This window comes from Taudactylus pleione, unplaced genomic scaffold (genome assembly GCF_031769625.1).
Source record: "Taudactylus pleione unplaced genomic scaffold, aTauple2 ptg001990l, whole genome shotgun sequence".
Classification (NCBI taxonomy): Eukaryota; Metazoa; Chordata; class Amphibia; order Anura; family Myobatrachidae; genus Taudactylus; species Taudactylus pleione.
The window spans coordinates 7,398,117-7,421,446 of record NW_028286386.1 but is presented as its reverse complement, the minus strand read 5'-3'; the positions used below and the strand labels follow the sequence as shown (position 1 = coordinate 7,421,446).

The window sequence follows — 23,330 nt, the reverse complement described above, 5'->3', positions numbered from 1 at the left end:
CAGTCATGCAGTGCGGATAAGTCGACACTAGTCTAGAAAAAGCACTCAACAGTTATGTTTACTATAACAAATTCACCAGCATACAAAATTATTAAGGAAACCAGATGCAATGAACCCTGGCGCAACATATAAAGCAGCCTGGGGTACAATTAGATGGAGCCACCCTGGGTACCCAGGAAAATGTTAAGTGAGTTGTAAGAGAACCCTCGATGCTTAGGTAGGAGTGGATGGATAATAGCATATGTGAGCTGACAGGTATGTGAATGAGACAGAAAAAGATTAGCAATCACGTGAAATTTCATTCTGATGTCGACATTGTTGAACATGTTGACAGTTTAAGAATATCGACATGGAATTTATGTCGACTTTCAATGTCGACTTTTCATACCACACCCATTGCTGTAATAGTGTTTAGTCACTTTAGCGTCATTCTCCATCCACGTTTGCAGGCCTTATTTAAGCCAGAAGAGAACCGACTGCAAATCGAATCCAGTTTATGTGTAAAATAAAATGGTGTGAGGCTGGATGTTAGTCCTACTACTGTTCTTTAATCTTAATTTTAGGGGCCTGCCTATTTATCAACAAGTTTTATGATATGCAACAAGTGATAAAACTCGCTGTGTATAATAAATGGTGCTCCAGCCAATCCGCTCCCAACTGTCATTTTTCAAACAGATTACAGGAGCTGATTTGCTGGAGCACCATTATTAAACGCAACAAGGACTTTCTTCTTCAGGGTCCATAGGTATACCAAGAGGAAATGTGGTTGGAGTGAGCCAGGCACCAAACAGTTAAGCTTTCAGCTCCCAGGATGCCTCAGGTCCTCCTCCACATATACCCCACCCTTGGACACGGGCATTCAGTTTTTTTGTTTGGTGCGGCAGGATTCAGACGCACCTTTATAACTGGGACTGCTCATGCAATCCCAAGCTTTTTATTTTATGTTTTAGTTTATTTATTTTTACTTTAGAACAAGCAGCGCTAAGTGTCCTAAAAGACCCTTTGCTATTGCTCCACCTACTCCCGCCAGCGCCGCAACACCAGTAACCGGACTGGTGATTTTGGCGGGCACCAGCGGAGCTTGGCTAGCGGCAATGCTGGGACCCGGGACTTCAGCCGAAAAAACAACGGGGATGCAGGTAAGGTGGGGTGACCGCTGTGTCCACTCCCCCACTAGACCACCGGGGCAAGTCAGTCTGGTATCTGGGTTAGTGGCGGTGGCCATGTTATAAGGCCAGCGCACCCAGGGGGTTGATACAGCATAGGGGAGGTTGGCTGTCCCTGGCAGCTCCTCCCCCAGCCCAGACGCCGATCCAGCTGAGATTTTCCCGCGTCTGGGTTGCTCCTCCTACCCTCCTCTGTATTTGAGATGCACAGCGACCATTATAATTGTTGTGCTGAAGCTGCTGGTCTTAGGAGGTTTGGGTCTAGTCTCCCTGTATACCTCTCCCCAGAGGCCAGGTTATACAGTGATCAAAATCCTACCTAGCCTTGTGTTTTGAGTAGTAGATTCAGGGCCCATTGCAAGTATATTGTATATACATTGTATGTGACTTTTGCTAGCTTTGCTGTGGTGTCACGGCCTTTATTTTCTGTACTTTCAGGTATAATTATCACTACTATTTCTCCTCAACCCTTTGCTACAGGTGTGTGGGGAATTTTTTTTTTTTTTTTTTCAAATTGTACTTCACATTTATTGTTATTTGGGAAGGCAGTCACATTTGCACTTTTTTATTATGTCTAAGATTAAGGGTAAACCGGAAACTGAGGCCCAGGTGCTGGTTTCATGTGAAAGTTGTTGGGCAGGTTTGTCCCCTCAGGACTTTATACAGGATGGCTTGTTTGCTGATTGTTATAAAGAATCACCTCACCAGTCCAGTCTACCAGCACTTGTATAGGAGCAATCTTGGATATCCTCCCTGTCTCAGGTTATGACGCAGTTAATGGACCGTTTGGCTACTCCCACGCAGCCTCCCTTAATGGTATACCCACAGCAGTTCCAACCTGCTATGTGTGTCCCTCCTGTACATCCTTCCTGGATGGATGTTTATGCCCACTCAAGTCAGAGTACGGCTCAGTCAGCTGCTGCGTTTCAACAAATGTTGCAAGCGAACAGACCGGTAGCCACTAAAGCGCCTAAGTGGACGATATCATTTTATCAGTCTGCTCAGCATGTAGATTCAGACGCATCGTCGGAGGAATCGGATGATGCGCAAGGTCTATCTCAGGAGAGGAGGACCATCCTTCTACAGTGGATGTCCCTTCTTTGGTGAGGGCAGTCAAATCAATCCTAAATATACAGGATGATGAACCAGCTCCTAGACCTAAGGCTCCAGTGTTTAAACAAGTTCGTAAAAGCCGAGTTTCCTAAGTCTGAGCAGCTCACTAAACTTATTGAAGAAGCGTGGAGTAACCCAGATAAACGGTTCCTTGTTACAAAAAGATAATCATCTTTGTATCCTTTCCCATCTACTAACTGTACAAAGTGGGAAGTGGCTCCTACTGTGGATGCTCATGTGACACATTTAGTCAGGAGTGCCAAGTTGCCTATATCGTCAGTATCTTCCCTTTAAAGATCCTACAGATAGAAAACTTGAAACATGTATTAAATCAGTGTGTTAATTATCTGGAGCTGTTCCTCGGCCAGCTATGGTTGCCGCTTGGGTATCCAAGGCTGTTGAAGAATGAAAGGGGGCATTGGATGATACTCTACCAAATGCTACCAGAGAACAGCTGACCTATATCTCCCACATACGGGAAGCGGCCTCCTATTTGGGAGAAGCTGCAATAGATGCTGGGCCCCTGGCTTCTAAAGCATCAGCAGCTTCGGTTGTTGCTCGTAGAGCCCTTTGGTTAAGGTCCTGGAAAGCAGATACGGTATCCAAGAAGGCTCTGGAATCCTTACCTTTTTATGAAAACATACTTTTTGGTGCAGAATTGGATAAGTTAGTGGCTACTCTGGCAGCCTCAATCTGCAGGTCTGCCATCAACATCTACATCAAAGTCTAGGCAGTCTTCGGTCCTTTCGCCCTCAGGGAAGAGCCAAAGGCCAGTCTTCTTCCAGACTATCTAGTTCTCTCGGGACCACCAAGCAGCAAACTAAGAGATCCTGGCCGGTCAGACATCCAGCCTCTAAGCCGGATGACAAGCCTTCTGCGTGATGGGGTGGGCCTCCTCCTGGGGGATCCCAGGATAGGAGGCCGACTTCAATTTGCAGACTACTGGTATCAAACCACAACAGATGCCTGGGTTCGAGAAGTGGTCTCTCAGGGGTATGCCCTCACTTTCCGGAGGCATCCTCCCCAGAAGAAGTTTTTTTGCACAACTCCCCCATCAGGTTCTAACAAGGCCTTGGCCTTCCAGGAGGCCATTTACTCCCTGCTGAGGGCAGGGGTGATATTCTGGTTCCTTTGGGTCAACAAAATAGATTGGGTTATTATTCCAATCTATTTTTGGCTCAGAAACCAAATCTGTCTCATCACCCTATTCTAAATATGAAAACCCTCAACAAGTTTATCCGTGTTCCGTTTGGAGACTCTTCGTTCAATTATTTTGGTGATGAAACCTGGGGATTTTATGGCTTCCCTAGACATTCAGGATGCCTGTTACGCCATTCCACCAACAAGTTCTACGGTTTGCTGTCCTGCAACAACATTACCAATTTCAGGCACTGCCCTTTGGTTCATCAACGGTCCCTCTGGTTTTCACCAAAATAATGACTGTTATGACTGCCTACGTCAGACGTTAGGGAATCAGAATACTGCCGTACCAGGACGACCTTATGATATTGGCACAGTCTCCAGCTGTTCTACAACACCATTTCCAGCCCTATTATTGCGAGTACGCAAATTGCTCCGCAAGCGAACGGTATCCATTCTATCAGCTATGCAGGTCCTGGGGTCAATGGTATCCACCTTTGACATGGTGGAATATGCTCAGTTCCACTCCAGGCCTCTGCAGCAATTGATTCTCTCCTGGTGGAATGTGTAGTATAATCTAATATGGTCCCAGACGATCCTTCTCACTCTGGAGGTTCGGCTCTTTCTCTCCTGGTGGCTACAAAAGGCTCATCTGGACAAGGGTCGCCCATTTTGAATTACAAATTGGGTGCTCCTCACCTTGGATGCCAGTCTTTGCGGATGGGGGGGTCGGTGACCGGTCAGGAAAGTCACCTGCCCATAAACATCCTGGAGCTTTGCGCTATATACTAAGCGCTCATACTGGCACAGGACCTACTCCAAGGCAGGCCGGTCCAGATCCAGTCAGACAACGCGACCATAATAGTCAACCATAATCTCAATCATCAGGTAGGCACGCAAAGTCATGCAGCCATGAGGGAAATGGCAAACATTCTGATCTGGGCAGAACGTCACCTTCTGGCTGTCTCTGCAATATTCATCCCGGGAGTCCTCAACTGGGAAGCGGACTTCCTAAGGAACAGGACATACACGCCAGAAAGTGGGCTCTCCACCCGGGGTTTTTCAACTCCTGGTGAACAAATGGGGCCTACAACCACAAGGCCCCCAGGTACGGGTCCAGGACCAGACACCCATCAGCCGCCTTCGTAGACTCGCTGACAGAGAGGTGGGACTACAAACTGGCGTATCTCTTTCCTTCGATTTCCATCCTACCAAGGGTCCTCAAAAAATTCAAGCAGGAAGGCGGCACAGTAATATTAGTAGCTCCTACTTGGCCCAGGCGCCATTGGTTCACCGACCTACGGAATTTATCCATAGACACTCCGTTTTCTCTTCCTCTATGTCTGGATCTGCTAGCGTAGGGTCCCTGCCTGCACCCGGACTTGCCTCGTCTGTCTTTGGCTCTTAAGATAGAAGACTCAAGAGCCACGCCGTCAAAGGTTTCTCTAGCTCTGTGATTCAAACTATAAGGCTTCCTCTGTCCACATCTAGTACAGAGTTTGGCATTTTTTTTGGTCAATGGTGTTCCCACAGAAAGTATGACCCTAAGAATTGTAGGGTTTCCCGGGTACTTGCTTTTATCCAGGCTGGGTTAGACCTCTGTCTCCGCCTGGCCACCCTGAGAGTACAGGTTTCCGCACTGTCAGTTTAGTTCCAGCGAAGGATTGTTTCTCTGCCGGATGTTAGAAGAATTGTTTTTTTTTAGGGTGTTCTCCGGGTTCAGCCACCCTTTGTCCCACCGGTGGCACCATGGGATTTGCCTTTGGTTCTCAAGGGGCTACAAGCTTCCCCCATTTGAACCTCTGGACTCAGTAAATTTGAAGTGGTTGACAGCGAAGGCACTTTTTCTCCTCGCTATCTCTTTTGCACGCAGTCTCTGATTTGTCAGCGCTCTCTTGTCGCTCCCCCTTTTTGATTTTTTTTTACCAGGATAGAGCTGTCCTCCGTACACTGACAGGTTACCTTCCTAAGGTAGTGTCCCATTTTCATGTGAATGAAGAGATTGTGGTTTCAGCTTTTCAGTCTTCAGACCTTTCTGTAGGTGAAGCCTCCCTGGATGTGGTTCGTTCTCTCCGTATCTATGTGGATCGTAGAAACTCTTAGAAAATCAGATGCTCATTTTGTGTTATATGGTTTTCACAAACAAAGCTGGCCAGCTAACAAACAAACTCTGGCTCGATGGTTGCTTATGACTATCTCTCAGGCTTACCCACAGGCTGATCTCCCTGTTCCAAGCACGGTGACAGCACATTCTACACGGTCTGTGGGACCATCGTGGGCGTTTTGTCGTGGTGCCTCTGCTGAACAATTGTGCAAGACAGCCACGTGGTCTTCTGTCCACACCTTCCCTGGGTTCTTCGCTTTTGACACTTTTGCCTATCAGGATGCTTCCTTTGGGCGGTGGGTTCTACTTTCTGCTCAGGAGCTTCCCCATCCTTAGGGGAACTGCTTTAGTACATTCCCATGGTATCCCTATGGACCCTGAAGAAGAAAATAAGTTATGGTAGACTTACCTTTTGTTAACTCTTTTTCTTTGAGGTCCACATGTCATCCATCCTGACTCGCTTGGCTGCATTGGGTAATTTTTTTTTTTTTCGGTCACTGATTCCCTCCCTTGTGTGAGTGTTTTGTTTCTGGTGTACATTGTTCTTCCTTCTCCTCTTTCCTTCTCCTGCCTTGGGCTTGTTTACAAAACTGAATGCCTATGGCCAGGGGCAAGGTGTATGTGCAAGAGGGCCTGAGGCATCATGGGAGTTGAACGCTAAACTGTTTGGTGCCTGGATCACTCAAACCACATTTCCCCATAGTATCCCTGTGGATGCTATGGACCTCTAAGAAAAAAAGTTAACGAAGGTAAGTCTACCATAACTAATTTTTTTATTTTTTTTTTATACTATATAAATGTATTTTTAAAATGCTTCACCATAACATGACTAATGCTGTCCTTCTGACTTCATAAACTTAGATGTAATAGAAATCCCATTTATATTAAGAATTGAACTTTAATAGTTAACCTTTATAATATGCAGGCATGTGGAATAGAGGAAGAAATGGGAGGACCTGCGCTGAGTCACAAGGACAATGGTGGTGTATCGAATAAAGTGGACAAATATGAGATTATACAAGATAATACAGATATATAGGTAGCAATATAATGGCACAATAACAATCGCTAGAAAGGCTAGTAACTACAACTAAAAACTATACGGCTGGATTATGGAATAATCATTTAATGGTGTTGCACAAGTCGGCACATGATTTAAAGAACAAATAAATGAATGTAATAGGCTAAAAAAGTCCAACAAAGGATGATAAAATGGCATAAAGTGGATAGAATTGGATGACTGGTCCAATGGTAGGAAATAGTTAGGTCCGGAATAATGTCCAGCATTTATAGTTACCAGCTAGGAATATGCAGTCACATCCCACTGGGTAGAAGGTGTCCCCGATTGCTGTAAGGATGGAATAATGGTGCTGGAGATGGAATGGGAGTGCCGGTCCGGAAGTCCACAATGAGTCCACAGTGAAGTTCCCAATGGAGCAATTGTAGTCAGTCAGGTGCTAGACGTGTTTCGCTGTGCAAAGCTCACAGCTTCCTCAATAGCATATCCTTCTCAGTGAAAAAAGGAGAGTTTAAATACCTCCGCCGTAATGAAGAACATGCAGCAGCTGTGCCTTGAATAATTACCCAATCAATCCAGCCGTATAACAAAACACAAGTAACTTTCAATCTAATCTTAGAAACAAAGACTAGTATATAAATAAATTTATATATATTAAAAAGAATACTTACTCAATTGGTATATATAATTGTTTAATCATCCACTTGATATGTGTATCCTTCATGTGTGCGACAGTCACATGGTGTAGTGCAGCCGATCAATATGTGATGTTTCTTTTATCCGTCACATGGTTTATACTCGATCGGTATATTGTGCATAATGAGTGTCACGTGATGCGAGCATCATTCATCACGTGATGTAAATAGAACCACGTGCATAATAATTATCACATGGTCTCTAGATGTCACACGATATGAATGTCATTGACACATGCTGTAAATAAAACCACGTATATAATAATAGTCACGTGGTATGGAAGGATATGCTATTGAGAAGCTGTGCGTTTTGCACAGCGAAACGCGTCTAGCACCTGACTGACTACAATTGCTCCATTGGGATCTTCACTGCGGACTCATTGTGGACTTCAGGACCGGCACTCTCATTCCATCTAGAGCGCCATTATTCCATCCTTACATCTATCGGGGACACCTTCTACCCAGTGGGATGTGACTGCATATTTCTAGCTGGTAACTATAAATACTGGACATTATTCCAGACCTAACTATTGAGGATCAGTGACTATATTTTTCCTACCATTGGACCAGTCATCCAATTCTATCCACTTTATGCCATTTCATCCTTTGTTGGACTTTTTTAGCCTATTACATTAATTTATGTATATATTCTTTGAATCGTGTGCAGTCTTGTGCAACACCATTAAATGATTACGGTATTTCATAATCCAGCCGTATACAGTTTTTATTTGTAGTTACTAGCCTTTCTAGCGATTTGTTATTGTGCTATTATATCGCTACCTTATATATCTGTATTCTCTTGTATGATCTCATATTTGTCCACTTTATTCGATACACCACCATTGTCCTTGTGACTCAGCGCAGGTCCTCCCATTTCTTACTTTTGCCTACTCTGAGATAGGAGAGTGACTACTCCTTTGGACCCGCAGCTTTTGATAGTGCCACTCTGATTTCTGTACCTTTGTTATGTGGAATAGAGTGCCTGTTTCAGAGGTGGGCACAATCTCGCTGTCTGATGCAGTGGAGTGTTTTTTTGCCAGTGCACATGTGTCACCGCAGCACTGCGAAACGTGCAGTGATTGATTAGCGGCGGCAGATGTTGAGGGATTTATTTGCAAAGTGAGTGACAGGTAGTGACCATTTGGGGGAGATAACAGGGTGGTGTCAAAAAACGCAGGCGTATCTCCAATGTTTTCTAGGTGTCTTAGTCAGCCACTGCGAATTTATTTATAAGTGGACTGGCCCCGACCTCTTGGGTTGAGATGGACATTCTGAGACACCATAGGGTTTCATAAATCCGCTGTGTCTGGAGCGTCCACCTCTGAATCGAGCCCATAGTCTCTATTATCTTCCTCCCTCTGTGCCTTGGTCATTCTCCTCTGCTATCCACTCTAAGGCGCCAGTGACCATTCAGCACTATTGGCTCCCACATTATTGCCGTTGCCCACTGCCATCTATCCAGTGCCTTGGAGCAGTGTGAACCTCCTCTTTTTTTTTGTTCTTCCCTGAAACCTTTCACCTGATATAGGGGGAGATGTACTAAGCCTTGGAGAGAGATAAAGTACTAACCAAACTGTCACTTTGCAGGCTTTGTTTGAAATATAGGAAAGGTACCTGGACTGCACACCCTGAATATATATAATGGGAGGTGCTATCTAATGAGACTAATTGCAGGCACAAAAATAGACAAATCTCAGGTGCACAACTCCAAATTACTGATCATATATAAATGCAATAAAATTTTGCAATCAATAGAGGTTTTTAGCATAATCATGGCCACGGTTATGGGCCTACCCACCACATCCAAGTAAAGGAGGGAAAGGAGACGCCCTCAGTCTGGATTAGCACCCTTTCCTTATTGGTTTAAAAGCATGGAGTCTGGTATAGTATATGCACACTGGTATTAGGCACAATTCTAGGTAAGTCCTACAAGTTATGTACTGTGGTGCAACTTTTTTTTTGCGTGGGTCCCCCTGGATTGCTTTGGTTGAGCTGTTTCAAGGCACCTCATAACACATTTTTATTTTATAACACATTTTAACCCTTCACTGTTTGTTTATTATACATGTACTTCACTTTTTTTATTTTCATTCTTTATATGCAACTGTGGCTGCTCTTAACTATCTCTTTTACACTGCACTTCTCTTACTATGGTGGTGCCCTGGGGCGGCTTAGCTGGGCTAGTTTGGGGGTGTCCTGCGCTCTCTATTTGAACCCTAGTATGTTAGGGACCTACCCTAAAGAGGTTACCTGGATATGGTGGGTAGGCCCATAACCTTGGCCATGATTATGCTAAAAACCTCTATTGATTGCAAAATGTTATTGCATTTATATATTATCAGTTATTTGGAGTTGTGCACCTGAGATTTGTCTGTTTCTGTGCCTTTGTTTGAAATATGACAGGAGCTGATTGGTTGGTACTTTAGCTCTCTCATCTCTCTCCATTTTCTCTCTCTCTCCAAGGCTTAGTACATCTACCCCATATTGTCCAAATGGTGAAAATATTTCACCACAAGCATGACCAAGAAGAAAAATGGCACCAGATCTGGGCTCCTTGGTCCTATATATAAATAGTCTCCTAATTTATATGTTGTATAGTGCTCTCCTCGACAGGGGCTCCCTTTGTTCCATATGGTGAATTTAGCTTCCCCTCCCCCCAACTCTCTAGATTAATGCCTCTGAACTCTGTACCTGATCCTATTCATGACAACCCAGTTGCATAGGGTAATTTTAATTTTATAATTTTACTCTTTATGCCACCTGTTCTACTGTCTTTTTTTTTTTTTTCTTTTTGTGATCACATTTCATATTCAGGATTGGAATGTTTCTATCTGCTTGTAATTCCTGTTTTACCAATACAAAACTAAGTTCTAAATAAAAACAGTTTATTTTTGCTGACTGTGTACCTGTAAAATTGTGTGGACAGATGCATGCATGTACAGTGTATAGGAACTGTGACTGCTTTCTGTACGATTACCAGTGCACTGTTTATTTGTTTTTTTACTTCAGCTGGCAGCTCTAATTCATGGAGAGTTTAACAGTCTTGTGGAGAAATTCTACATCATCGACTGCCGCTATCCTTATGAGTATGAAGGAGGCCACATCAAGGTGAGGGACTATAGTTCAGATATAGCCTGTTTGCAGGTGCTTGATTAGGTGTTCTATATGGGCATGCCATCCTAGGGGGTTTTATTTTACAAGAAATCATTCAAATGTGTCCATTCTTTTCTGAATGTCTTTATAGCAAGTTATAGAAAATCTTATATATAGCCAATAATATCTTAAAATCAGGTCCCTCATAGTTGCCTTCAAGATGCACTGGAAATTAGTTGACTGTGTTCAATAATCCATTTGTTGAAAAATTATTTTTTCGATCCTTTTTTTTTTTTTTTTTTATAAATATGCCCAACCAAAATGGAAACAAGACATTTGTTCATACATGAGTGAGATTATGGGTATTTTATATGTTCGGTCTACGCCAGGGGCATCCAAGTTAGGTAATGCTGGGTACACACTTACACGACGGATCGGTCAGCAGACCCTTCTGCCATCTAAACTGTCAGTTGGTAAGCTATACTCTCTTATGTGTATGTAATGGTTGTTCCAATCTTCTACAGGGTGCATTAAACCTTCATCGGCCAGAAGAGGTGTTGGATTATTTTCTTAAGTGTCCTTTGGTTCCATCAATAGTGCAAAAACGTATTATATTGGTGTTTCACTGTGAATTCTCTTCTGAAAGAGGACCAAAGATGTAAGTACAAGCTTGTGATGTTTAGACACCTACTGTATCTAGAAGAAATAGCTGGGGTCTAAGTTGATCCAAGGTATAAAAAGCTTTATTTAGCCACTTACGATGACTAACTCCACTCTTTTTTATTGGTATCAGTGCTGAAATGACCTCATACAGAATGAGAAATACGGCTAGCTGCTTTTTTAGATGTTGAGACTATTTAGGCACTTTTTGGGCTAGTCCTATTTCAACATCAATATCTGTAATTATTTATGCAGTACCCACACAAATGATACTATATATTTTTTTGTTTTTCAGAAGACTTTGGAGTTCCTGAAACTAGCATTAGTTTAATTTACTTAATTTTCATTATACAGCAAAAGAAATATACCATAATGTATTTTCTTTTTATTAATGCAATTGAAAAAATGTGAACTAAAAGCAAATGTGTGGGTGTTTTTTTTTTTGTTTTGTTTTTTGAGCCATCACCAAGAAATACTTGCTTTGACCTTAATCTACCTTTCAAAAACCTGTACTCTACAAATAGGTCTTCAAAATAAAATCTGCATTTTAAAATGCATTTGCTTTTTTGTGTAATTAATAACAGGTGTATGAAAATATGAAAAATCGACAGCATATCGCATCAAATGATGGAACTTGTGTTTATTGATGCCAGGATATGAGACAGATATGGGCATTAGACTTTCTATTACTTTTTTGTTAGTATAGGGCAGAGGTTCCCAAGGTCTTCAAGGCACTCTAACAGTCCAAGTTTTAAGGATATCCATGCTTGACCACAGGTGACTTAATTAGTACCTCAGTCAATTTGTTTGAACCACCTGTGCTCAGCCATGGATATTTCTAAAACCTGAATTGTTGGGATGCTTGAGGCCGCGTTTGGGAACCTCTGGTATAGGGTGTTATTGCCTGGTGTACACCAGGCAATAACTCCTAAAGGGTCACGCCGTATGAAAGAGGGGAGTCTCCTCTTTCAAACAATGGCCGCCGCAAGGGTCAGGAGGGGCGAGATCGTGCACATTAAGTGCCCTCCACATTCACCACCTCTACCAGTATTTCTGCAATGCAGGTTGATATTGCATGTCGATCGCCAGACAATCACTAAGAGGTCAAACAAGGGTTACCCCCGAGTGGCACCCGCAGACTCAGGATGGGGGAGATGGAGCATGTTTAATGTTATTTCCCCTATTTCCTGACTTTCAAAAATGTATAGTGTTTTGCAAGCAAGGGGTGGGGTTCACAATAATGGTGTCATTGTGTTCTAAGCACAATAAAATGATCAAGCCACTGACCCCTTCCCAGTCCATGAGAAGCAACTGTGAGGGGCAGTACCTTTATTTAAGTCCCTGCCCCCACATTTGAACCCTTGCAGTGCTGAAGAGGATTCTCACTTGTCCTTAGCAACTAAGCTTGAGCGGACTCAGCACAATATAGAAAATGTAAGACAGTACAATAGAGCAAGCCCTGTTTAGCATACAATACACTACCTGATTTTGTGTAATGATAGAACAAGACCAGCAAATGTCTGAATTTGCTTGTACTTTTAATTGTGACTTCTATGATTTGTTATGTGTGATTTTTGTATTATGCCTAGTCTACTTTCTTTGGCATGTGTAATTCTCTTACATACAGTATCTTGCATTAAAGGTGTCGTTGTTTAAGAGAAGAAGATCGAGCCAGGAATGAATATCCAAGCCTTTATTACCCAGAAATGTACCTACTTAAAGGGGGATACAAAGACTTTTTCCCGGAATACAGAGTAAGGATACAGACATCTTGGGGTTGTTTGATCCACATTTACTTTCTCAAATATGAATTTGTGCTGATCAAACCAGCCTTCCAAAGAGGTTGCAGAAATTTAGACAAAACACTGAAAAGATTACGCTATTATTATACAGTACTGACTATATTGATGAATTGAGTTTTTCAATTCTGCAATTAAATGTAAATGGTTAAATGTTTCCAATTCTGTAAATAGCACCCATGCAATCTATAAATAGGGACAAGATTGCCAAAGCAGTGGGGCCCAGCAATAATATATACACTATGTAGACACAAGTGATTGGACACTGACAACAAATAGATCAACAAGATTTTATTGACGTCAGTACTTTTGTAGGTCCACCACGTGCAGTGATTACTGCAGACACCCTTCTTAGCAAATTGTCCACAAGTTCCTGGACAACAGCTGGCGGTATGTTTTTTGCCATTCCGCCTTAAGTACAGTGACCAACTTTGACACTGAAGGAGGTCGACTCGCCCTAGAACGCACCCATCACTACACTCGTCCCAGATGTTCTCAGTAAACTTGCAAATTCTCTTCTATGTTGAATGGCTATCATTTAAAAGTTATATGCCTTTTCAGGACAACGCTGGCTTTGTAAAATGCAAGATGGCCACTAAGTTTGGGGTGGAGGATTTTGTTTTATTTGTATTTGTTTTTTTTAAACGTTCTTAATTCTAGTAAAATTCACATCAATTTGTGTTTTGTAGAGCTATAATTCATCCATATTGTGTCAATTGGAATACTGGGACCTATCTAAAATTTAAACTGGCCATCAACATCCCCTTAGTATGATGGAATTGCTGTTGAGAATTCTTATTTAATCATTCATCACATTTGGGGCCATGAATAATGTAATAGATCATATTTGAATTAAATTCAATCATCTATAACTTTTATCCTCCCCATAAGCAGTTTCAGCAGGTTATGCATCTGATATTTCTTTCCATGTGCTCTCTTGTAGGTGTTGTGTGAGCCCCAGGGCTACTGCCCAATGCATCACCAGGATTACCGTGAAGAACTTCTGAAATGCCGCACAAAGAGCAAATCCTGGGCGGGAGATCGCAAGAGAAGGGATCAAATTGCCAGGCTGATGAAGCTGTAGTGTGGAATTTGATTGACACCTAAACCAAATGATGAATAATATAATGACTTTGGACATGAAACTCCAGCAGCTTGTGAATTACTTTACAATACAACCATGGGGACTGCCACTTTTTCTTTGTCACTGTGAATTAATTTCAATTTAATGAACTATAAACTTAAGCATTACGAAAGAAAGTGTGGGGCATACATTTGTGTGGTGGGAGTTGGCCACAACTAGATTGATTTCATGAATTGACCATAATCAGGCAATCAACAGAAACTGACTACATGTTGTGTATGCAATGTATTTGGTACAAGTCATATTCTGTAGGCCCGCAAGTGGCATTTGAACTCCTAAGGCGCTTTTGCACATACTACAACCTCTAAAATTAAACACTTCTAGCAAATTACTGAACTGAAATTCCATGAGACTGTCCAGCCAGAAATACGAGGGCTGATGATGATTGGCTGCATTGAATGACATGGGTGCTCTTATCACCTTGTATACTATGTCTTTTATAACTAATGGATTTGTAAGACATCATGTGCCAAAGCTTAATGAACACTGTGAATATTAAGTGCAACACTGCTTTCCTTTTTTCCCCCAGAATTTTCGTTTATTATAGAAATTTTCTGCAAGATAGTAAATCCATTGATGCATTTTTCTAAATTATGTAATGCTCTGTTTTTTATTTTTCTGTATATATTTTAGTAAGAACACATATAGATAAATATTTTGCAATAAATTACAGGCAAGAGAATAATCAAAGATTTGGACGTATAATTTCAGTGTATTTCTCCAGGTATTCCCCTTTCTTGAGAAGTAATCTACATGTATACATGTATCATTGGGGGAAAACACTGGGCGTAGCATTCAAAAAAAAAATAAACATTTTTTTTTAATTATGGCCATTTTTACATTTATTAATGAGCCCCCAAAACCACCATCTTGCATTATTTGACTTGTATGTACATTTTATAAGACTTGCATATGCTTTTTGTGTCCTATTCAAGCAGGGCTGGTTTTAGATTAAGTGGGCTGGTTCTAGACTAGGGCAATAATTTCCTTTGGCGCGGCCCCCATCACCAACAATGAACAAATATTTCAGGACAATACTTTCTATGTAACAGCCTCAAGAGTCCCTTCATATGCCTCAATGTTCCCTCATTACCCTTTCTTGGGTCTGGGCATTTTAATTTGAGTGCATTAAACAGAGTTTAAACAAGTGTGTAACTGCATAATCGAGAGTTCAGAGTAGAAAACATTGATTTGATAGACTTTGAATAAAAGAGGACTACACGTTGCCACCATGAAAGCTAAGCTGTAGCTTAGGAGACACTATCAAAAATAGAGCATTTGAAAAAGATACTGGTGCTAGTATTCGCAACCACCAATCACAGCCCTAACAAGAGGTGACAACGCTCCCAAGTGTCTACGTTTTCTCCTAACTTACACTGCCAGAGTCTTTGTCACAAACATTATTCCAAACTGGTACTGGGAGGCAGCTCTGCTGGAGATATGACAACAGATGATTTTAGTTCAAATCAAGAGACTGGATCCTGTCACCACCCCGCATGCACACCTGCTCACTGATGAGGCAGACCATATCAGTGGGGCCATGTGTGCCACCGGTGGGTGGATGTGTGCCAGGGACAGGCAGAGGTGGCTGGCTGTGCCCTTCCAGGCTACAGTGCTCCGGGCGACTGCCCTTTCAGACTGCTCCTCGAGCCACCTCTGCATATGAAGGTGATTCATTAAGTAAGGTAACAAGACCTCTCTCTCGTGTGTAATGTTATCTAGTTCATTCTAATTTCCAACCAGGCCAGAGCAAGTAGACCACTACTTCCCCTTACGGCCATTATAGAAAAAAGGTGGTGTGGTGCATCTGCTCTCCCCCATTATTAATTATACATCATATATAAGGTTTTTGGCATAAATGTGGCCAAAGTTATGAGCTTACCCACCGTCAAGGTAACCTTCATTGGGTAAGACCCGATGACGGTTACCTTAACGTTGGTGGGTAAGCTCATAACTTACGTATGTATGGTGCATTTGCTTTCCCCCTTTTTTCTATATTGTTGTACGAAGTCTCCGCTAGGCAGCACAGCCAATTAGAAAGAGCTAGGGTGTGCAGTCCAGGCCCCCTTCCCCTAAAATATTCAATATATTATGTGTATGTATACACACATGAAGGCCGAGACACCTTCGATCTGGACTAGCACCCTGCCCCACCCGCCTCTGATGTTTTTAAATAGGGACCCAGCATTTCCTGACTGCAGTCTGTATAGCCAAGCCACAGACCTTTATACATTAAGAACTATATAGCAAGTGAATTTTGGGGCTTGGGGGCGCCTTGAACTGCCCTGACTGGACTTCTTTGGGGCATCACCACTTAACACTTATTTTAACACTTTATATCTCTATTTGTTTTTTGTATGTTACATTTTCACACATTTATTTTAATTTCTACTTCGGGGTCCATAGGGTCCACAGAAATTACCTTCGGGTATGTGGTTGGAGTGATCCAGGCACCAAACAGTTAACAAGCTCTCAGCTCCCAGGATGCATTGGGTCGTCCTCCATATATTCGCCGCCCCTGGCTACATTCAGTTCGTTTTTTGTTTGGTGCGCAGGAGGCACTTTGCTGAACAAGGTTTTTGGGTTTTTTTTGTTGTGAGTAAGCAGCACTAGATGTCCAGATGGACGCCCGTGCTGCTGCTCAGTCTTCCCCCGCCGGCGCCGCAACACCAGTGAGGGAACTGGTGATTTCGGCAGAAGCTGAGCCCAGGACTGCAGCCGGGAAAATCGGGGACGCAGGTAAGGTGGTTCCCTGCGGCGGGGAGCCACGTGACAGTCCGTGCCTCCGGCGGTGGAGACGCCCGAGGATGCTGTAGTGAGGAGCCAGGTAAACTGCCTCCCACACAGGACCACCAGGATATGAGGGATCCTGACAGCGGGGGGTAAAGTAAATGGTGGCGGCCATGTCAGTGTGCCGGGTAGATCTATACAGCAGAGGGGAGGTACGCTCTCCCCGGCGGTCCCTCTCCCGACCCTGACCCTGGTCCAGATTCGAGGTTTCCCGCATCTGGGTTGCTCCGCCCAGCCTTCCTGTATATGAGTCGGCCAGAGACCACTCTCAAGTGCTCTCGGTGGCTGTGTTTTCAGGAGGTTGCGTCTGTCTCCCTGTATGCCTCTCCCTAGGTGATCAGGTTATACAGAGCTCGATATCCTACTTGGCCCTGAGGCTGTTTGTAGTTGTTTAAGAGAGCTTACTGCGCATATATATATATATAATTTATATTGTATATAATTTGCCTTGCATGTGACTTGTGAAATCTGCTGTGTGTTCTACTTGTCGAAGCTGAATAATTGGCTGAGACAAGTTCAGTTTAAAATGTAATCGCGGCGACGCCATCTTGCGAATGGCCGCAAGACTCCATTTTGGAAATTAGATCGCAAGACACCATTTTTGTGGTCAGCGTCAATTCAAGTTATAACTCAGGAGCTAAGAACAGATGGCAATGTTTTTGTTAACCTACCAAGGGCAACTGGAAAAACAAGCTTTCTGAGTAAAAGTAAATAAGAAGAGACAATGGGTATTTTTACATACAAATTGGGAATCCCTGGATGCAGATAAAGTATAGTTGTGGCAATTGTAATATAATATCTACACAATTGGATTTGTCTGAATCCTAGACAGGATGGCCCCAAATTCCACAGCTTGAGGTGGTAATACATTTGCATTTCACACAAGAGTCTGTGAGAACAAAAGAGGTTTTGTTTTCCTTTGAACACACAACAGGTGGGGGCCTGCTGACAGAGGGCATGTAGAACTACAACCCTCAGCCATCCAAACTGCTGGATGTTCACTTCGTGTATGAGAAATTATGCACTTAAATCTCACCCATTAATAACTAGCGTCCTTATATCAAACCCCGAATACTCACACACTACATATTCGCACACAAGGTTCCATTAGCATCAAATTGTAAGATTCAAGTTGGTTAAGTTAGTTTAAATGCTAAGAAATAGAGGTTTTTGATATCTAAGGTATTATACATGATAAGCAAGGTGTGTTTGGTTTCGTTCTGATGCGTACGCTTTTTACAGAATCCCGGTGTTATCGGTGGAGAGATCGCATCATGCAAACTCAAGTTACGGATCGCAGAACTTACAAGCAACAAAATGTTTAGTTGATGGAATGTTACAGGAGGCGTTACCAGAAAGACTCCGGCTGTTAGAGGCAGGGAAAGTCTATTTGAAACAACCTGTTAAATGTGTCGTTACATATGCTTCTCCTCTGGGAACCAATGAGATCAGCAGGAAGTTCCCCCTTTGTCCTGTTTCAGTCTGGGGGGGAATAAATACATGTGTCCGAACACTGGTTTGGCAGTTCATGCTGAATTTTGGGTGAACTGAGGATATCTAGTCAGAAGTCTATCTCTGGATCCAGAGGCGCAGCGTATGTATAACCGTACTTGGGTCTGTATTATTTCCTTTTACGCCTAACTTGTGTATGTATAGATTGCGTGTAACTGACTGTACTTTTACCTGAATAATACTTGTGCGTTGGAAACACAGATTCCACTCCTGTCTTTATTTGCGGTTAAACTGCGTACGCAATTAGCGTTCTGTTTAGAGGTTTTAGGCAGGGTTTTGTCTTAGAGGTTCTAGGCAGGTGAATCTTAGAGGTTTATAGGAAGGAATATATTAAAAGGTTTATTGACGAATTCAACATACTGCCTTTTTGTTCCTGAATAACTCTGCTATATATCACTGCTGTTTCTCCTTATAAGCCCTCTGCTACAGGTGTGTGGGTTATTTTGGGTGTGAAACATTGTAGAAGTACTTTGCCACGCATTAGTGGTATTGTTCTCTCCAAAGAAACTGAGAAACAGGTGGCTGAAGCCCCTGTGCTGGTGTCATGTATGGCCTGTAAAGCGGGGTTATCCCCTCAGGATTTCATACAAGATGGATTATGTGGTCACTGTTTTAAGGCGTCACCACATCAGTCAAACCTACCAGCTTGTGGGCAGGAATCCGCTTGGGCTTCAGTTTCCCAGATCATGGCGCAGGTTGTAGACCGGTTGGCGGCCCCTAGGCTGGCTCTGACTATGGGGTACCCAACCTACTATATTTATGCCCTATTGATTCCTATAAGTCGCTATTTAGCGCTGCAAGTCACTTAAAGAATTGCTTTCCAGTCCAATCGTGTGGTTCCAAAGCACAAAGTTATTTATGTAAAAAGGGGTAACACGATGTAAGAGTTAACAATTAGAGTAAAAAGCAATAAAATAGTACAGCCGATACATATGCGTGCGCACTGGTCCCAGTATACAGTCATCAATCCAGAAGTGTGCGGGCTCTAGAAGATGTCTGTACACTGAGGTCAGGACACAGCTTATATACCTTACAGGTTTCAGAGTTAACAAAGGGACAAATTGACAGGTTCTCATTGGTTTTTGCATCTGGTCATTGGTCAGTTCATACGATGTCATCAGGGCTATGGTTCAGTCCTCCAACGGTCACATTGTGTAGCTTCCCGCCGAACAACTGGTTAAAACTGGCTACAACACTGCATACAAGTAATAACATTCTATTCAATAACTCCCTATCATCCATAACTAGCGGACGCATGAAGAGACTTCTTTGCCGATAGAAACGGATGTCTGCAAATAAACAGGGATTTGGTATGATACCAAACATGACATGTCCACTGTATTCTGAACCGAAGATCTCTTTTAAGTACATCTCACATCATAATTATTAGATAACAATACCATTAATAACTCTGGTTATTAACTATAATTCGTGGGAACCATTTTAGATGTATGCGTTCGCATATGTGCGTCTGTGTATTGAAATGGCAAATGTGTCTGTATGGATGTGAATACGCATATTAGCGTCTATGTGTACGTATGTGAATATACATACGAATGTCGTGTGTGTGTGTGTATATATATATATATATATATATATAGATATATATATAATATATATATATACACACAAACACACACACACACGTCAGTGTATGTGTATTGTGGATTCGCATTTTAGCGCATCGGATTGCCCCGACGCAAAGTAGCGTCCTAGTAATACGCCATCAGACTATAGACTACTATATCATCAGATAATAATTGTAAAGCGATCGTATCCAATTATTTGACTTTGACAGTCCCCTATGCATCCGTCCTGGATGGACGTTTATGCCCACTCAGGTCAGAGTATGGCTTCGTCCTCCTGCTGCCTTTCAGCAACCACTGCAAGCAGCCAGACCGGTACAGCCTAAAACCAGAAGGCGGTCGGCCTCATCCTATCATTCTGTCCAGCCTACTGACTCTGGTGCATCTGTTGATGAGTATAGGGATATACAGGGCTCCTCTCAGGAGAGGAGGACCATTTTCCAGCAGCGAATGTCCCCTTTTTGATTAGGGCGGTCAAAGCTGTGCTAAACATAGAGAATGAGGAGCCAGTGCAAAGAGAGGCTCCAGTATTTAAGCGCCAGAAAGTTGTGAAGGCTGAATTTCCCAAATCTGAGCACCTTTCGGAACTTATGGGGGAAGCATTTAGTTCTCCGGATAGGCGATTCCATATTACAAAGAAAGTTGCGGCCTTATACCCCCTTCCACCAGATGAGTGCACCAAATGGGAAGTTCCGCCTTCAGTAGACGCACATGTGGCACATCTGGTCAGGAGTGCCACGTTGCCCATACCCGCTGCATCCACTCTTAGCGGTTCCACAGATAGGAGACTTGAAGCCTGTCTCAAGGCGGTCTTTTCTCTATCAGGAGCTGTTACTCGTCCGTGTCACGACCTGCTGTATGGAATCTCCTACTGAGGGGTGCAAGCCGAGGTTCAGGGCTGAGAATGAAATCTGAGACGTGGGGCCTGTACACAAGGTCTACAGGCTCCCCCATTCGAACCCCTGAAATCAGTAGACCTAAAGTGGTTGACTGCAAAGACCGTTTTTCATCTTACTATCGCCTCTGCCCGTAGAGTCTCTGATTTGGCAGCCCTTTCTTTTCGCTCTATCCGTTTTTGATTTTTCATCAGGATAGAGCTGTTCTTCGTACTAGGATGGGTTACATTCTTATGGTTGTGTCCCGGTTTCATGTAAATGAAGAAATTGTGGTTCCAGCTTTTCAGTCTACAGGTTACTCGGCAGGTGATGCTTCTCTGGATGTTGTATGCGCCCTACTAATCTACGTGGATCGCACCAACTCCAATCAGATTCTCTTTTTGTGTTATATGGCTGTCATAAGCGAGGCTGGCCAGCTAACAAACAAACTCTGGCTAGATGGCTTCATATGACAATTTCTCAAGCTTACACACAAGCTGATCTCTCTGTTCCAAACACAGTGACGGCACATTCTACTCGATCTGTGGGACCATCATGGGCATTTTGTTGTGGTGCCTCTGCTGAATAGTTGTGCAAGACAGCCACGTGGTCTTCCGTCCACACCTTTGTCAAATTTTACGCATTTGACACATTTGCCTCTCAGGATGCCTCCTTTGGGCGTAGGATTCTTCTTTCTACTGAAACGCAGGAGCGTCCACACCCTTAAGGGAGCTGCTTTGGGGCATCCCTGAGGTAATTTTTGTGGACCCTATGGACCCTGAAGAAGAAATGAAGAGTTATGGTATAACATACCTTTGTTATTGGGTAATCTGTTCTTTTGTATTTTTTGTGATTCCCTCTTCTTAAGAGAGAGTGTGTCTAAAGTACAATTGTCCTTCCTTCTCATCTTTTTGGTGTCGGAGACGCACCAGAAGCCGCTGCTGTCAGGGCCCGGCATTGTCCGCATCCTCTCTACACCAGCCGGGGCCTTATCGTCTGACGCCCGGGATCGGCAGCAGAAGCCTCTGCTGCCACGAGGCCAGCATGCCTGGCTGGTTAAAGGTAGGCGCTCCCCCAGCAGCTCCTCCCCCGACCCAGACGCAGTCCCTACAAAGGGTTCCGCGCATCTGGGTTGCTCCGCCTACCCTCCACGTATATGAGACGCTCACAGTCCATGCTCAGTGCACCCTGTAGCTGAGGTCTCAGGAGGGTCTGGGTCAGTTTCCCTGTATACCTCTCCCTTGGTTAAGGTATATGGTTCTCTATGTCCTACCATTCGTTTGCATTGCTGTAGTTGATTTAGAGCCGATTGTAACTCTATTACATAAGCATTGTATGTGACTGTTTGCTAGCTGCTGACACTGTCTTTTATTTCTAAATCTGTCAATTATAATTATCACTGTTTTCTCCATCCTTTTTGGGTGGAGATTTCTTTTTGAGTACTTCACATTCAATTAAGATTTTTTGATGGCTGTCACATAAAATTGAAATTATTGCCTTTATTGACCATGTCAAAAGATAAAGCAAAACAGGAGGGGAGCAGCCTGTGCTGGTTCCATGTAAGTCATGTACGGCTTATGTGTCCCCTCAGGACGTAAAGGATGGTTTGTGTGTTGTCCGTTATAAAGAGTCACATCACCAATTCAGTTTACCTGTCCCTGGACAAGAATCATCTTGGGTTTCCTCTTTGTCCCAGGTTATGATGAAGGTTGTGGATCATATGGCTGCTCCTACGATGCCTCCTTGGATGGGGTGTCCACAGTATACTATGTTTGCACCTCCTATGCATCCTTCATGGAATGATGTTTATGACCATTCTAGTCAGAGTATGGCACAATCTGATGTTGATAACAGACCGGTAGTGACCTAAGCGCAAGTTATCTTTTTATCAGTCTGCCTGGCATATGGATTCAGACACATCATCAGGGGAATCAGATGATGCACATGGTTCCTCTTCAGGATCTAGTTCTGGGGAGGAGGATAATCTGTCCACAGTGGATGTTCCTTCTTTGGTGAGTGTGATCAGTCCTAGATATTCAGGATGATGAACCAGTCCATAGTAAGAAGGCTCCAATGTTTAATCACCACCGGAAGGTGGGCAAAACGGAGTCCCCTGTATCTGAACAGCTTATAGAGGAGGCATGGGGCAACCCTGATAAACTTAGGTGAATAAAAGAATAACATAATTGTATCCATTCCCATCTTCTGTATGTACTAAATGCGAAGTACCTCCTACTGTGGATGCTGATGTAACACATTTAATCAGAAATGCTACATTACCTATTCAATCAGTGTCTTCGCTGAAGGAGTCCACAGATAAAAAGATTGAAGCTTGCCTTAAAGCAATATTTTCGTCATCTGGAGCAGTAAATCGTCCAGCCTGGGTACCCACAGCTGTTGAAGAATGGATAAGGGCATTGGAGGATTTACTATCAAATGCTACCAGAGAACAGGTGATTAATATCTCCCACATACGGGAAGCAGCTTCCTATTTGGGAGGGGCTGCAGTGGGTGCTGGAATTTTAGCTTCTAGGGCATCAGCAGCATCAATAGTGGATGGATACCTAATTAAAACCTCTATGCAATCCTGTCTATACCTTCTAAAATCGTCGCTATTTAGCGTAATGAGTAGCAC

The 23,330-nt window shown here is 43.2% G+C and overlaps 1 protein-coding gene across 2 annotated transcripts in view; it reads left to right on the top strand.

Annotated features, from left to right (window-relative positions):
* Positions 1 to 14,712, top strand: part of CDC25C (cell division cycle 25C) — a 109,423-nt gene extending 94,711 nt beyond the window's left edge. Inside the window, exons 14-17 of one of the 2 annotated variants that reach the window (XM_088465543.1) lie at positions 10,246 to 10,344; positions 10,854 to 10,987; positions 12,632 to 12,743; positions 13,732 to 14,712. In XM_088465543.1, the coding sequence (XP_088321669.1) occupies positions 10,246 to 10,344; positions 10,854 to 10,987; positions 12,632 to 12,743; positions 13,732 to 13,872 (486 nt within the window). In that variant the 3' untranslated portion in view covers positions 13,873 to 14,712. The remainder of the gene's footprint in view (positions 1 to 10,245; positions 10,345 to 10,853; positions 10,988 to 12,631; positions 12,744 to 13,731) is intronic. The other variant, XM_088465542.1, reaches the window with a different exon arrangement.
* The last annotated feature ends 8,618 nt before the right edge of the window (positions 14,713 to 23,330 follow it).